Source organism: Podarcis pityusensis (assembly GCF_964106645.2).
Source record: "Podarcis pityusensis genome assembly, chromosome: 15".
NCBI classification, from domain to species: domain Eukaryota; kingdom Metazoa; phylum Chordata; class Lepidosauria; order Squamata; family Lacertidae; genus Podarcis; species Podarcis pityusensis.
This window is the reverse complement of record NC_138040.1, coordinates 41,134,672-41,152,009: the sequence shown is the minus strand read 5'-3', so window position 1 is coordinate 41,152,009 and position 17,338 is coordinate 41,134,672. Positions and strand designations below refer to the sequence as shown.

The following is a 17,338-nucleotide window of genomic DNA, read 5'->3' as shown; positions in this document are numbered from 1 at the left end:
GTCAGTGGAACAAGCTTTTTAGGTTACAATCTGGTGCACACTTACATTAAGCTCAGTGGGACTTACTTGTGAGTAAGCATGCATAGGATGGCACTGTTGAAGTAGGGCTGGGAGCCCTACCTCAAATCCATTGGATCCAGCAGGGTGATTCTGACAATGTCGGATCCAGGTTTTAAGAGAGTTTCTTGCAGCACATACTTTCTGACATAATAAAAACATCTTCCAGACTTCCTTGGAATAAAATTTTCTTAGCGTAGGAGAAAGGAGGGAACATGGATACACATCTTGGCTACGTGTTCAACACATCTGTTCTTTTACTCAGAATTTAAAGAGTAGTCAGTGACAGACATGTAATTATAATATCACACACACACAAAAAAAACAACAACAACTTTAAAATATGAGCAAATTAGTTCACAGCAGAAGTTTGGTAGCAACTGTCTACGTAGGTTTAATATGCTTCTTGGATGAAAAGACCTGAAAGGTTTCAAGTCATTTTCAGAAAGTTCTATGTTTCTCCTATATCCAGGGCCTGGGGACCACATTACATCCTAAGGAACCTTTCGGGGACCACATGACAGTGGTGGGTGGGGCCAGAGGAAAAAGTGGGTGGGGCAATGAATGTGATTGTTATATTTGTACAGTAGGCTACATTCTAACTACAGTATGCTAAGTGAGAGGCTCCTGCGCACGCACATTTCTCTGATCTCAACCAAAGCAAAGAAACACATTATTCAACTGCAACAATGATTATTTCTTAGATTTATTAGTCGCTTGTTACCAAGGCCTTCATGTGACTTACTTTTTTTGTCCTATTGAGGAACGGATGTGTTTTTCTAGAATTTAGATCCCACAGAGCTTCAATAATACTGTATACCATGTTGCAACTCCTATAGTTTATAGAAAAGCAAACACAACCTCTCTTTTGGTTTTGTGTAGCCACGAATGCAAACATTCCTGTTGGGCGATGGGAATGATGGCAAAGCAGAGGTGGAAAAAAAGAATCTGATTATATACCACTTTTTTCTGTCTCAAGCCTGCTTCTGTTCATGTTACAGCACAGAAGTTGCATTGCTGGAAAGTTCTTGAAATATGATTGGAGGGACACCTGATGAAAGTTTATTATTTATTGAATTTATATAGCACCCTATACCTGGAGGTCTAAAGGCAGCATATGCTTGACTCCGTCCATGTGGTTATGACATTTTGTATGACTCTGCACAAATGGTCTCTTCTCAGACAAATTGGAGAAAACCTGATTGTGCCAGGGGGAGTGAAAACCATTGAAGCTCATGGACGGATGGTGATCCCTGGAGGAATTGATGTCCACACTCGCTTCCAGATGCCTGAGCAGGGGATGACCTCTTCTGATGACTTCTTCCAAGGAACAAAAGCAGCCCTGGCTGGAGGCACCACTATGATCAGTAAGACTTTGCTCTCTATCAAATATAAATGTAGTAGGCTTAACACCAATACTTGTACAGTGGTACCTCGGGTTACAGACGCATCAGGTTACAGACGCTTCAGGTTACAGACTCCGCTAACCCAGAAATAGTACCTTGGGTTAAAAACGTTGCTTCAGGATGAGAACAGAAATTGTGCGGCCCCATTAGCTAAAGTGGTGCTTCAGGTTAAGAACAGTTTCATCTTAAGAACAGACCTCCAGAACAAATTAAGTTCTTAACCCAAGGTACCACTGTAATAGGAGAGAGAGAGAGAGAATGCAAGCTGGTTCCAGGACAAATGAGGAAAAGGCTCTGGTTGAAACAAGCTACAAATATCAATAAAGGGGTGTAACCAATGGAAACTGGGCATGAAATTGATTTTATAGTGTAAAAAGGGTTACCAACAGAAAATACTCCAAGACTCTGCTCAAGTTCACATTGAGCTTGATAGCCATCATGGCCAGTGGTCAGGGATTGTATTTATATTGTGATTTTATGTTGTAACCGCCCTGAGACCTGATGATGATGATGATAATAAAAGGAGTTCTAGTCGTACAGTCCTACAGCAACTGGCGGGTGACAGTTTCTCTTGCACATTTTACTGGGAAGTCATCAGAGAACTTTATTTGCAGATTCAGGTTGTGTTTGCAGTCACTTTTACTTAGGGGGAAGATTACAGCCCATCCAATCAAGAAGAGGTAGCTCTGTCATTTGCAGAACTTCCTTATGGGAAACCTGTGATTTTGCTGAGCAGAGAACAGCCATGCTTACGGCAGACTTTACAAACCTTTCAAGTCAAGTAAAAATTTATTGGTTAACCCAATGCATGTTATAGCCAAACATTTCAAGTCAGACTGATATTATTCACTGTTCCTAAGCCGCTTTCCATGGCTCTTCAACTCCAGGTCTATAAAAAGTTCCAAGGAATGCCCAGGAAGGGGCAGAAGTCACACTGTGCTCCCTCCAGCCTTGCCACAGATTGTTTCCCTAACTTCAAAGGGGGTCACTGGCTGTCAGTGCCAGACCCAAGACACTATGCAGCTAACTGGGAAATAAATGTTCACCCACCGACTCTGCTGCCATAGGTATGAATGGAAAGAGCTTGAGTTGAAAGTGACTGTACCAATGTGTGCAGCTATTCCAGTGCATATTTACACTGAAAGATGAAACTTTGAGAAGAGTGAAACTGCTGTTCATGACCCCAGATATCAAAGTACCCACTAGCCACACCGCTAGCAGCTGCTAATTCAGCGTTAATTGGAAAGCATTAATTAGAAAGGGCTGTATGTGCATGACCTCTTCCTCACAAACAGGACCTCGGTTTGACCCAGATGTACTGATTTGCAGCATCCTCTTGCCTTTGCAATTAGAAACTAGCAGAGCCTATACATTTTGTTTTGTATCTCTGGTTCTACAGAATACTAGAATGTTATTCATTTGAAATGAAAATCTGGGGGTAATAGTTTCGGGGTTGGCGGTGGGGTCTGGCACCCTTGTACACCCCCCGATGCCCATGTGTCGCACTTACTAATTTAGAAACAATCTAAAATACTCTCAATAGTAAGACAGATAAAATCATCACAAAATTTAAAATAACTATACATAACTAAATTATATGTCTGGGTAGACTTGCTGGGGGAAAGGTTTTGTACTCCCCCCACCCCATACACATTTGCTGTGTCAAGAAGGGAAAGGCAGCTGGGGTGGTTGTGTGGCTCAGTCATGTGAGCCTCACTGTAGTCACACGTCGTACATAATGGGTAGAGCCAATATGGTGCCCTTCAGATGTTGCTCAACTGCAACTGCCACCATCCCTGATCATTGACCACGATTGCCGGGGTAGATGGAGGTTGTAGTCCAGCGACACCACATTGCATACCCCTGGCCTATACAGAGACCCCTCCAGGTTCCTAGGCCTTCAGCCTGATATATATGAGTCTTTACTCATATTTTCATGCTTTTCCTCCAGACCTGAAACGGGGATCAACCATTTGGTACACTGACAACTGAGCAACTGTTTGCTCACCATGATCAGCTTTTAGCTTGGAGATGGCCAGTGCGGTGTCTTCTGCCCGTCGCTGAACTAAGGCTCCTATCAACCCTGAACAATGCTTGCTGTGGCTGATGGGATTTGTAGTCCAAGCGCTGCAGGGCGAGACCCCTGTTTTGGCTGCTGGCTTTTGATGCCTTAATAGGAACACAGGAGACCTCCTTGTACCAGGCCTGACTACTTGCCCATTTACTGTAGGTTCCTTTTAGTCCCTGATGTTACTATTTATGGGCTTCCAGGCACCTGTGCCTCTGGACACTATATAGGAAAAAAAAAAGTAATGTGAGACAGAAGCTGGTAGACAGTTGAATTTCTCTAGCAGATTCAGAGGTGTGATCCATAAGTTGACACTTTGCACATGGTGATATTTATGCCTTCCAGGTACACAGAGATTCAAAAGACTCCACCTTTGAAAAATCTGTGGAAACAAAATCAATTGCGTTTCCTTTGGTTACTTGCAAAATATCATAAGATATGTATTTCTGCAGAATTTGGAATGAATGAGGGATACTGGGCAAACAGACACAGATCTGCAGATTTCCCTTCCCTTTTCTATTTTATACTTTGCTCCATCACAGTACATAAAATATAGCTCTGTTTTGATGAATCTTAAAATTGTTACAATCCTAATTTAATTCCAGTGTTAAATAAAAATGTATATAGTTTACATTATTTGAGGGGTGTGTGTATATATAGGCATGAATTAGAATCTTTTATTTTTCCTGTGGAAACTTAAATCTGACTTCCCAATACATAATAATTCAACAAAATGTATATGTCGCTTGATTGTAATAAGACCTTATAAAGTTTTACAAGGAATATTAAAATTATCACTAAAAACAATTAAGAACAATTAAATATAATTTTAATTATTAATAAAAAGGATTAAAACATGTCAACATTTATGCGTCTGCACAGGCGAGCCTGAACAAAAATGTTTTAAGAAGGTGCCGAAAATAGTACTTCCCCTTTATCCCCGTTCCAACGGCTCAGGGGAGGCTTTGGAGCAGCCGGCGGCTGCGCTCCTGGGCTGCTTCTGTGGGGGAGCTGCGCTGCGGCGTATGGTCCTGAATATAAGCCTTACTTTAACTTTTCACGTTTGGAATTTGGAAAAAACCTGTGGCTTATATTCGGGCCAATATGGTAAATGCTGAGTTTGCTGCTGATCCTGGCCTTTTTTTTTTTTTTTTTTTGTATTTAGGTCAATTGTTTGGTGTCCCATGGACATTGTCTTGAGTTAGTTGCTTTTCTACAAAATTAATAATAATCACATGTTGTTTAAATGGGAAAGAATTGAAACTGGATACTCTTTTCACCTCTGGCACCAAAGTATTTTTTTGGTCTGCCCTGACACATTTTAAAACATTAATTATTTAACTTAATTTGATTTACATTTGCATGTGTGTTATATAACCACATTTATTTTTTATTACCTGAGGGATGAAAACACTTTAATAATTGCACTTTTACTTATCTGAACTTGCAGAAGCATTTGTTTGCCAACACTACGTGGAATAAAAAACAAAAAAAATCTGGCAGATGGATTGCATGCAGAGATATCCTCCCTGCCTGCCCCACACCTTTTAGTATTGCTTTCTGGTAACTATATATTAAAAGGTAAAGGATTCCTGGATGGCTAAGTCCAGTCAAATTCAACTCATCTTGCTTTTCAGGCTGAGGGAGCCGGTGTTTTTCCAAAGACAGCTTTCTAGGTCATGCGGCCAGCATGACTAAACCGCTTCTGGCGCAACGAAGCACCATGACCGAACAACGGGAGCTCACCCTCTCACACGAATTCTTACCTTTCCCATATATTAAAAAGCATGACTCAAGCCCTTAAGTTTAACATTTTCAAGAGGATTGGAAACAATTACAAATGAACAAAAAATAATTTATTAAACCCTGCTTCCAACATAATTTATTCATTTGAACATATTAAGCCAACCTTGTAAATAAGCCCACAAATTCCTAGCCTGATTTCTTCTTTTTAACTATTCAGCTAAGAAACTACGTCTTCTGCCAGCCTGTTTAGTAGAAGACAAAGAAGGAGCATAGGAATCTGTCTTAACCAAGTCACACCATTGCTTCAACTAGTTTGGTCTTGTCTACACAGCGGGTGGCTCAGTGGTTTAGATCACAGAGCCTCTTGGGCTTGCCAATCAGAAGGTTGGCAGTTCGAATCTGCCTGGCAGGGTGAGCTCCTGTTGCTCTGTCCCAGCTCCTGCCAACCTAGCTTTTTGAAAGCATCCCAGCATGAGTAGATAAATAGGTACTGTTGTGGCGGGAAGGTAAATGGCATATCTGTCTTCTCTGGTTTCCGTCACGGTGTCTCGTTGCACCAGAAGCAGTTTAGTCCTGCTGGCTGCATGACCTGGAAAGCTGTGGACAAACTCCAGCTCCCTCAGCCTGAAGCGAGATGAGTGCCGCATCCCATAGTCGCCTTTGACTGCACTTAATTGTCCAGGGGTCCTTTACCTTTTATCTGTCTACACTTACTGGTAGCAGCCTTCCAGATTTTAGATGGGACATTCCCAGTTTCATCTGCAGATTCCAGGAATTGAACCTGATACCATCTGCATGCAAAGCAGGTTCTCTGCTACTGAGCTTGGCTCCTTCCCTCAGGGGTGTACCTAGGGGTTGGTTAGGTAGGCCCTTGCCAAGGGCGCAATCCCTGGAGGGTGCAAAAATCACCCCTCTCTATTCTGGTTCAGAGTGGCTAGGAGCCCTCCTGCCGTCTAAAACATGCGTTTGCTGATGAGGGGCGGCACCAAGACATCTTGTCAACTCTGCCTTCCCTAAAGGATCATAAGAGGCAGAGCTGAGATGTGAGCTTCCGTTTCAGAAAACAGCACAAAACAGTGGGCTGTTGGGAGAGGAATGTCCCTCTTTCGCCAGTCCACTCACTTGCATGTTATTTTGCATACTCACCTATGTGGAATTCCTGCTCCTCTAAATCTACCAGATGTACTGCTGAGTCAAATTATTGGTCCAGTTTTGCAGTGCCCCCTACTCTGATTGGCAGTCTCTCCACAGTCTCTGATCATGGCTCTTTCCTAATCTCACTTGAGATGCTTTTAGCTAGAAATGCTGGCAACTAAACATGGGGCCTTCTAGATGCAAAGCATGTGCTGCGCACGCCCTTCTCCCCCCCCCAACTGAGCTGACTCAAGTTTGTTCTGTCTGACTTCACAATAAGAATATATTGTATACCCTGTCATCTGCCATCATAATGAATGGAAATTATTGCTTTTATGGGATTAACTCATGCAAATTAGCTGTGACATTCCTGCTCATGGTAGTGTTCATTCATTGGAGATACATTTGTCAAAGTGGCTTATGCCGTAAGAGACCTGCTGCTTTTAAGGGGTCACAAAGATCTTTGGGTGCTGTAACACAGCAGTTTATTGTGGACTTGATGCTGCCCATGCATGCAGGTTTTGTGCGTCATCCACACAACATCACCACATATTATTTTCCTGTTTTATTAGTATTCATCATTTCCATGGAAAAGGTGTGCAGAGCAAAAATGTGTGGATTCTTTTCTTTCCGCAGTGGGCTAGTTTCTCCACCTGCTTTCCCTTTCTAGTGTCCAGGCAAGCAGGAGGCATTGCAGTTCAAGGTCACAATCCAGCCAGGCAAAAAATACTCAAAGAGGGTATAAAGTGGGACCAGTGAGGGATGTAGTTTGGGAGGCATGGGTGTGGCTGGCAAAGGTGTCTGGTCTAGTGAGATTCTTGAGGGCCAGAGCGAGAGATGCCTGGTGGCCCCTGGGCCTCAGCTTCCACATCCGTGTTGTAGTGTTAAAGGCAAATATTGTATGTGTACTGTTACATGCCCAATAGCCTTGTCTGAATCCTGAATAACTCCTCAGATATTCCTGCCACTTGCTGAAGAGTGTAGCCCCCATCTGTTTCCCTGTCCCCTTCTTACTCCGTGTCTCTTAAGTGCATTGTGATAACACAACCAACATGAAGCCTGGTTGTGCATTGTCTGTGTGTGTGCTCCTGTAGCTGAAATGCCTCTTAAAAACCTTTCCAGTGCTATTTTCCTAGCTAAAGTAGTATTATGGATTGCTTTAATGTCGGGATTCTGCTGGGGCCCCTCCCTAGATGAAAGTCCTGCTCAGCTGAGCCTGTGGGGTGGCTTGCCAATTAGCACAGAAGGAAACAGCTGCTTATGCTTTCACGTTGCATCAAGCTTTTTGCATCTGGTCATGTTGATAGGATTTATTATGCCTTCTTGCTTCTGTCCAGAAAGAAAGATTACTGAGGGTGGAAGCCTCTTTTTGAAAGGGGGATGGTATAAACAAAGATTATGGTGTCATGTCAGGCCAGATAAGGCACTGCGTCGTCTTTCAACAGGTCCAAAACAGAATCTTGAGCTTGTTTGTCTTGCAGGATATTGTAGCAGGAGCAGAATCCCATGGATTTTGCAGTCCATTGCTGAATCCAGTAACAGCTGGCATTCAGGATAGGAAGGGCATTGGAAAATACATTCCCTCTGGCCAACAGGAAGTGGTACCACTGAGATTTGGTTTGAAATTAAATTGAGGGTTGAATGAATGAATTTTCATGAGCACCTTCTTGAAGAAATAGTACAAACTGAATAAATAGTACAGTTGTACAAACTGTGGAACACTGATGTGGAAAATGATGTGGAACACTGATGTGGAAAAATGAGAGAGAAACTGAAACTGATGGATTCATCCAGCCTTACTAGGACGTGTGCACCATGTCTGCTGCAAACGCTGTGAATATCCTTCCACAGCAGGCTTGCTGTTGAAATTATGTATATCTACATTTGCAGTCTATGCCTCTCTTACACTGGAGGCCTTGGTGCAGATTCATTCTGGCCATTAAAAGAGATGAGTGTGATGTTGATGATGGTATGACAGGTTGAACCCTCTCTTGGCTCATAGTACATTAAAAGGAGCAAAGTGGGAACACGGTTGCCTTTTATTCTAGTTGCACTGGCTTCCGTACTGTCACTTAAGAGTATGTGTGTGTGAGTGAAAGAGAGAATGAGAATGTACTTTTCCCTGTAGGTCCCCTTCTCCCAAGCTTCCCGAACAGTGGAATTTGCAGATAGGGAAGGGAGAGGAGGAACATTTCAAGATCTAAACCAGTGATAGGCAACATGGTTCCCTTCAGATGTTGTTGAACTATAGTTTCTACCAACCCCACCCAACATAGCTAATGGTCAGGGAAGATGGGAGTTGTAGCCTAGCAGCATCAGAAAGCTAAACATGGGGTCGGGCCATAGCTCAGTGGGTAGTGTTTAGGATGCAGACAGTCTCAAGTTCAGCTCCTGGCATCCTCAGGTGCGGCTGGGAACAGCTTTCAGTGTTCCTAATGAGGCACCTGAATTTTAAAGAAGAAAAGCACATCCATAAAATCGTATTTAATTGTGTGACTTGATTTCATAAGCAACTGCCTTTGCCACGTTCATTATTCAAGCTACTGTATGGTCATTAACAGGGGCTAACAGGCTTGAATGAAATTGCCTTATGGGATGGCGAATTCTTTGCTTAGCTGAAGACTAAAGAGTGCTAAAATGGCATTATTGCCAGCCTCTTTCCAACAGACGTATGTGGATGGCTGACCTAGATATTTCTCTCTTCCTTCTCCCCCTCCCCACATACTCTGAATATGACAAAAAGGATTTGGCATCTTTTCTAGGGAAGCAACCACTGTTAAGTGCTCTGTGCAATCACATTTTAATCTCAAAATGCCACAAAATGGCCCAGATCAATGCAAGCTTCTTTCATGCTGGAGGGTAAACAACATTCTGATGGACTTGATTCATCCTCTTCCCCTTTTGCCTTTAGGTTAGTATTGCTCTGTTCAAACTCACATTTATGTCTCTTTCTGGATGACCTCTGTACTTAGTTTGTAATAACAAAAGTGTGAGGATATAAGGTTGCCTGGGAATAATTTATCCTGGCATGCATATTACCGTATTTTTCACTCTATAAGATGCACTTCCCCTCCAAAAATTAAGGGGAAATGTGTGTGCGTCTTATGGAGCGAATGCAGGCTCCATGGCTTCAGCGAAAGCAACGTGAAGCCTCTGGAGCGCAGCGGGAGCTTTCGCTGAAGCCTAGAGAGCAAGAGGGGTTGGTGCGCAGAGAGGGAGAGCTGCGCAGTGCCCCTTCAGTGAAGCGGGAGGAGAAAAGGAGCCCCTTCCGTTTCTCCTCCCGCTTTGCTTGTTCTCCTCCTCTAAAACTAGGTGCGTCTTACGGTCGGGTACTTCTTATAGAGCAAAAAATACGGTAATTGGAAGTGCTGTGGACTGAACCTGGGACCTTCTGCATGCAAAGCATATACTCTGCTGTTGTGTTATGGTCCCTCCCTAGAGGGATAAGCGTTGTGTTAGTTCAAGAACAAAATGGCAGAATTTGGAAGATCTACACAGATGGAACACAACTTCTGGAAATAAGAAAGTTGAGCTTTCCCAGGGGCAACACTGGGGCTTTGGAAAAATGTAATGAAAGAGTGCACTTCAGAAAATGAATGGTTGTTGCCTAGAGACAATGGTTCTTGGCAATGGTTCTTTCCAGTGCCTTTTGGGTCAACACAGCAGTGGTTGGTGAGCACATACTGTGGTTGCTAGGCACCCACAAAACACCCCCCAAACCATCAGAATAGGTGTTTAGGAGTTGCTCAGGGCTGCTCACTCACTACCCTCTTAGAAGTGTCTGTGTGCCTGAGCACCATAGCATGAAAGCCAATTCTTGCTCCCTGTTTCCTTCAAGCATATTCATTATTAAATTGGCTTAATTTTGATTCAGGGTTTAGTTGCCAGTTCATAGGAACATAGGAAGCTGCCTTAGACCACACCAGACCATCACCCAGGGTTGTCCACACTTGGTCAGCTGTCTAGGGCTTCAGAGTAGGGTCTCTTCCAATCAATACTTCCAATGTAGGCAGCAAGAATGAATCTGTGTTTTCTCTGTATTCTGGCTATTTTTATCATTTCTGGGCATTTGGAAAGATTAACTAATGGTATCATTTTGGATGTACACTCTCCTATTGTTTAATGCTTTTGGACCCAGATCGTTTTATTCATTTTTTTATTTTGGAATTGATGTGGCAAATGAAATGTCAGTGGCTCTGTGCACAGCAGTTGTTTATATCCCTTGGTATAGTGATCACCATTCTTAGACTAGCCTGCATCATCTGGCTCCCCACTCACTTTCCTCTAAGCTCATCCATTTCGTTTTGGAAAGAGAGACTTATTCATTGAATCTAGCAGACAGAAAACAACATATAACATCATTTGTCTCCTTGGATTCATTTAGAATCAAGAAGTAAACAAGACATTGTTGCATTTGCAATTGGTTTAGCAGTTGTCTCTGAGTGGAATATCGCTCTTTTCCTAATCTGCATCTATTCCAAGTCAGTTACTTAAATATTTGATTTGCAAAGGATTTGTGAAACAGAAGGGAAGCTTTTGTTTTATTCTTAGCTTGGAAAGGAATTTTAGTTGCAAATGATTCCCAGGCTACGCACACACTTCCTTTTTTCTCTTCTTTTTTGTGGGTCAGTGGCGACAGTATGTTGGAGATCTTTTAACCATAGAAGTGTTGCTGTAACCATAGAAGTCATGCATGCTTCCTGCTTCAAGCCTCCATCACATATTTCCCTTTGCAAACCTTAATCACAGTAAAGCATTACATTGATTACCATCAAGGGAAGATTCCCAGCTGGGTATAATTGCTGTTTACAACTCAGCACTTTGTTCTGGCATCGTCGATCTCATTTCCTTCCTCTCCCCTTTCCCTCCATACTTCTTCCCTTGTGCGTTGCGTCACTGAAGCTAGCCATGGTTAATGCTAATTGGACTGTTTTAAAGCAGGACTTGAGGCTGGTTAGCAAACCCTGGTTAAGAGGGAAGCTGGTTAGTAGGAACCACAGCAACTTATGATTGTGCTTTCTTCTATTAGCCTAATTAAGCTAAGTGGCCTGGTTAACACATCAGTGGTAAGCCATGGTTTATGTAGCTTAACTGATTGGTTTGTATAGCCAACTAATTATGGTTTGTTTATGGTCTATGAACCAGAAGATGAAAACATTGTTTTAATTTGGCAAATGATTCTTTGCTTGAGTAAACAATGGTTTCTTGTTACCTATGACACCATTATCCTCATTTGTTTTGGCGCCGTATCCCCACATGCTTACCAGGCTACAGAGAAGAGAGGCAAGAAGAGTTAGAAAATGAAACCAACACCGAGCAAATAAATAAATAAATAAATAAATAAATAGTGCTGTGGCTACTCATCTGTGAGACTGATTTCTGGCGTATTATTGTTTGTGAATTCAGTCACCATGTGTGCCCCATTTCTCAGCCTGGCCCTGATAGCCATTGTTAAGAGAATTCCAATGTTATATCTGTATTGTCACTATGAAACTGAGAAGAGGTTTCCCAGGACTTGGGCAATACTTTGCCTTCCAGTATTTGCCAGGTGCAAATAAAGTGTTCGTTCTATTTTATGAAAAGTAGCAGTGTATTTTAATAAAACAGTTAAACAAGCCACAGTAAGGAACCCATTGGGTGGGATGTCTCACTAAAGGATTCCTCGCCTCTTGAAAAATGCATGACTTTTGCTTTATTATTGTTATTATAATTTATATACTGCCCTTCATCTGAATATCCCAGGGCGGTGTACAACATGAAAAACATAATTTACATAACATAATAAAAATTCAATAAAACAATCACAGAAAATAATAATAGTAATAATACAGTCCTCCATATTTAAAGGGCATTGATTGTTTAATGGCCAAAGGCCTGGGGGAAGAGGAATGTGTTCCCCTAGTGCCTAAAGACATGTAATGATGTCGCCAGGTGAGCCTCTCTGGAGAGACCATTCCACAGACGGGGAGCCACTACAGAAAAGGCCTGTTCTCATGTTGTCACCCTCTGGACCTCTCATTGGGGAGACACACGAAGAGGGGCCTCAGATGACAAGCGCAGGGTTTGGGCCAGTCCGTATGGGGAGAGGCTTCCTTAAGGTATTGAGGCCCTGAGCCATGTAGGGTATAGCAGATCCCACTGCTAACACCAAAATGTTGCAGATCCCATTGCTCTGGTTACAAAATGTGGCAGATCCCACCTACGTATACATTCTATAACCACCCTGGGTTATCTTTGGGTTTTTATGTGGAGGTAAACTTTTTAAATTGATATTTTATTGAAAAAAATTAAATTATAAAGCAATAAAGTGATACAAAAAGATTTAAAAAAACTGTGTAAAGAAAACAAAACTGTGTAAGGGGGAAAAACATATGAATATTAACAAAAATACCCTTACCCATACATTCTTTTATAAATTTGATATTATTATACTAATACTAATGTAAATATTAATGGCCTACTACATTTTGTATAAATTCATTCCAAGATTGTCATATTTATCCAAGCAGTTGCAAGTGTTATCATATTATCAATCCACTGATTAAAGGAGATAATGTCTTTATTCTTCCAGTTCATCAATATCGTTCTCTTGGCTACCATTAGAGTGCATAAAATCCATTTTTGTTGTCTTGTTGTTAACTTCTATATAGTAGAAGAAGCAGCTTATACTCCTCTCTTGTCCCTCACTGGAAACTTCCTAAATCAGTGGTGTCAAGTGTGAGATGTGGTTTTAATAAAAGTCCCATCCCACAAAGTTTGCTGAGCACTGAGTATGCATATTCTGTAACAGCAACTCCAAATTCATGTGTAGGGAGGAAGCTGGCCAGCTCCCACTGCTAACTCTAATTACATTCCTAAATGAAATGGCTTGCAAGAGGAAATTCACTTGGTAGAGTTCCCACAATTTCATCACATGCAGGCAGACCTAATGCTGTTGAGGTGAAGTCCAATTACCCAGATGTATTAGAACATACAAATGTTATTTAATATTTCACTTGGGAGGCAAAGATGTCCACTAAGAGTTTTTTGTGTATCCCCTTTTTTAAGGATTTCTGTGTTATAAATGACTTTTGACTTATGATCAGCTCTTGCTCATTTGATTTTGTGTGCATAAAACAGTAAGAGTTTTTATAGTGTGCGGAAAGTTTGATGCAACCCTTAAGCAAAGTTTCTAATTAAAACTAACCCTTGTTGACATGAAACAGTTTTCCTGCTGTTAAGTCTTGTTCCCTAACTCAAATAATGAAGGAAATTTCCTATATGCTTTTAATGATTAGCCAGACCTTTGTGTGTGTGAGCATAAAGTTAAGGGGAGCAGGGAAGAGAGAGCGTTCCCTATGTGCAGATAATTGTTATAGTGTCTATTAATAGTTATGCCAGGAAAAAGTGGCTGAATAAAGCACAAACTTTTCATTTGCACAGCCAGGATGTTTTTTACACACACATGTGCACAAAGATGGCAGTGCAGTATAATAGCAGGAAACGATAAAATGCTTCTTCCTTGCCTATTCCCTTGCCCATGCTCCCCATCTGTCCACATTGATTTCACTTTTTTATGCATGCAGGGCTTTTTACTATCAAAGGGGAGGTTTTTGCTGCATAGGATGTTCTCATACTCTTTATTTATTTACTTCATATAATTTATACACTGCTTGATTGTAAAAACAAACCTCAAAGCAGTGTACAAGAGGAATAAAAAATAAAATTGTCAGTTAAAACAGTTCAAAACAAGGATTTAAAAAAAAAAAAAGTTAAAATGGGCGATACACTTAAAAAAAGATTAAGATACCAGTCAACATTCTGCATGTCTGTGTAGGCTTGTCTAGCAAAAAATGTTTTTAACAGGGTCCAAAAAGAGTACAAGGAAGGTGTTTGCCTGATGTCAACAAGCAGCAAGTTCAAAAGTATAGGTGCTGCCACACTAAAAAGGTCAATTTCTTATGAATGCAGAATGGGCAGTATGTGGCATCTGTAACAGTGCCAGTTGTGCAGATCGAAGCGGTCAAGTGGGCATATGTTACCTGAGGCAATATCTCAGGTAAACCCCCAGACTATAGATAGTAGTAATTATCTGTCTGTCTGTCTATCTATCTATCTATCTATCTATGGATGACTTTCCTGTTACACAATCCTGATGGAGCCCCATTCAAATAAAATAACTCCAATAGAGTGTCATTGTCCTGGGACCCACCAGGCGACTAAGCTTCATCCAGATCAGCTTGATTCCCTCTGTGCCAGGAGCAGATTGAGCCAATTCTAGCCAGTGGGTGTTGCAAATACACTAGAGTTGGTTGTCTTGATTTAGGGACTGCTAAACATTTTCTTTCAATGAGTGGCTTGATACTGGGGCACCCTTCGCTTTTGATTGGCTCCTGCAGAACACGGTCCATCAGTTAAGCTGGAGCTGTCAGAGTTGGCTGTCAGAGTATTCACTATTTTGCACCTCAGAAATACCAGTGGCTATAACCCCGATTTTGGCTGAAAACATGTGTGATGCAGGAGATCTGTATGTTCTTCTTGTGTGCCCTATGCCTAAGAGACATCTTGTTCTTTTGCTCTGTAAGGCCCTACCTGCCCTATACATTTGTAGCTGTATCATACTGCTTTGGATAGCCATGACTTCCTGCAAAAATCCTGGGAACTCTAGTTAGTTAACGGTGCTGAGAGTTGTTAAAACATCCCCTTTTCTGCTCAGAGAGCCACAATTCCCAGAGTGTCCTGCCTCACAGGGAATTCTGGGATTTTTAGCTGGCAACGGCTGTCACGTGGAAGATGGGGCAGGCTTGTTTTATGCTGCTCCAGTGGGTAGTAACTAAACCACTGGATTCAAATAATAAGAGAGGAGATTCCAGCTAAATATTAGGAAGAACTTTCAGAGGGTAAGAGCTGTTTGATGGTGGAAGGTGTCATTGGAGGTTGGTTGGCTAGCAGAGATCTGTATTTCAGGGGCTTGGACTACATGACCACAGGGAGCCTTCCCACTGTACAATTCTGTGATTGTAGTTAGGTGCTGTATAAATGGTTAAAATCAGATGTTTTCAACCTTTTTGAGTCCACAGCTCCCTTAACCAACTACATTCTTTCTGTGGCCCCCCTGTGGGGCTCAGGAGCCCAGTTATGTCCCCGCTTGCCTGCAGAGGTGGCAACCCCTCACCCTTTTTCGAACACCCTCCATTGTGGAATGTTCCCTCTGCCTCCTCTCCTCTCCCCTCACCTTAGGAGTCCTATGAGCTGCCCTCCCCCTGCCTTAAAGAGAGGTGCCTCCTCACGCCGCCCCACAGGGGCCGGGGAAGCACCAATTGGCCAGCTCCAGAGACACCATTCACCAGGGCTGATGCAACAGAGAGGCAGAGATGCAAGAGGGCATCTAAGGAGGGAACGAAAGAGGGACAGAGGCTAGTGATTCCCACAGCATCCCAGGGTACCATGGCACACTGGTTGAAAACCACTGGTTTAAATAATAAAAATTAAAAGAACATAAATGTTTTGAGGAAAAGTTGGTCTTTCCTTTCAAATGTAGCCATGTTTACCAGTTTGGTGAACTTCCCATTATTTTCTAAACATTCTTGGTAGAATCATATTCTTGGATTTTGCTTGTCCCGTTTATGAATGGCTACTGCCTTATGAAAGATTTCTTTCAACTCTGCTATTTTTGTTTGGTATTTGGGAGTTTTTAGAGGGGAGGGGCTGAAATAAATCTGATAGTGCAGAGTCTTTTGCAGTTCCCTGTCGGATGCATTAATGGTGCTTATCTCCCCCAACCAGTTTATTTTTTTTATAAAAGAAGAAGGCACATAATGTTTTCAGTGTGGCTTGGTGCATAAAACCTCACTGATAAGCAAACAGTGGTTAGCCTTGTTGTCTAGCTTTGGCTTATTGTCTGTTTGTTTTTATTTTGAGCTGATTAATTGGCTCGGGGGAGAAGGAGGGCGGTGGGAAAGGGGAACAGTAGAGACAATGGCAGCAATCAAGAAACAAGCCAGGGTTGGGAGGAAGAATGCGGGAGATTGTAATTGGAGGTTTGCTTTGGGAGTTGGGGTTGAAAGTTACATGTGTCTGTGTGTGGGGGAGGAATGAAAATGGTTAAGGGAATCCGCATTCTGCTGTGAGATGGCGAGAAGTCATTGGACACATTTGTGTCTGGAGCTGACCATACATGAATGGAATAACACCTTGGATAGTCATGTATATCTGAGATCTGCAGGTATAGGGCAGTATACAAATTTAATAAATAATTTAATAAATGTATTGAATTAACAATTCAACAACAACAACAAGCTGCTTTATACATGGGCTCAATACAGTCCACACTGGCTGGTAGCAGTTCTCTAGCCATCCCAACTTGGGAGATGCTGAGGATCTTTTGCTTGTGAAACATGTATAGTATGCCTCCACTGTGTGAAGTCTTAAAGTAACTCAAGATTGCGTTCTGAGGTGACATGGGCGTGGGCCGGACTCAGTGGAGACCCAGTTGTCTCCTGAGTACGGCTGGACGATATCTGGTTTTTGGCATTGTGATGTATCACCAGCCAAATATCACAATACTATACTGATATGATCACTGCAGATGGTGACAGCAGTCACGAAATTAAAAGACGCCTGCTCCTTGGGAGAAAAGCAATGACAAACCTAGACAGCATCTCTAAAGGCAGAGACATCACCTTGCCAACAAAGGTCCATATAGTTAAAGCCATGGTTTTCCCAGTAGTGATGTATGAAAGTGAGAGCTGGACCATAAAGAAGGCTGATCGCCAAAGAATGGATGCTTTTGAATTATGGTGCTGGAGGAGACTCTTGAGAGTCCCATGGACTGCAAGAAGATCAAACCGATCCATTCTTAAGGAAATCAGCCCTGAAGGCTCACTGGAAGGACAGATCGTGAAGCTGAGGCTCCAATACTTTGGCCACCTCATGAGAAGAGAAGACT

General features: G+C 42.2%; 2 protein-coding genes and 1 long non-coding RNA gene across 6 annotated transcripts in view; 1 reads left to right on the top strand and 2 right to left on the bottom strand.

The window, feature by feature from the left end:
- Nucleotides 1-17,338, bottom strand: part of LOC308463824 (claudin-34-like) — a 312,859-nt gene that overhangs the window by 20,258 nt on the left and 275,263 nt on the right. The gene's annotated exons all lie outside the window — the stretch shown is intronic.
- DPYSL2 (dihydropyrimidinase like 2) overlaps nucleotides 1-17,338 on the top strand; it is an 85,873-nt gene that overhangs the window by 42,492 nt on the left and 26,043 nt on the right. For all 4 annotated transcript variants that reach the window (XM_080982437.1, XM_080982438.1, XM_080982439.1 and 1 more), the window contains exon 3: nucleotides 1,240-1,424. In XM_080982437.1, coding sequence (XP_080838563.1) covers nucleotides 1,240-1,424 — 185 coding nt within the window. The remainder of the gene's footprint in view (nucleotides 1-1,239; nucleotides 1,425-17,338) is intronic.
- LOC308463886 lies at nucleotides 3,476-6,712 on the bottom strand. The gene is made up of 3 exons (XR_013979775.1): nucleotides 6,424-6,712; nucleotides 3,674-3,913; nucleotides 3,476-3,632 (listed from the first exon to the last, which is right to left on the bottom strand). It is a non-coding gene; the product is annotated as an uncharacterized lncRNA (long non-coding RNA).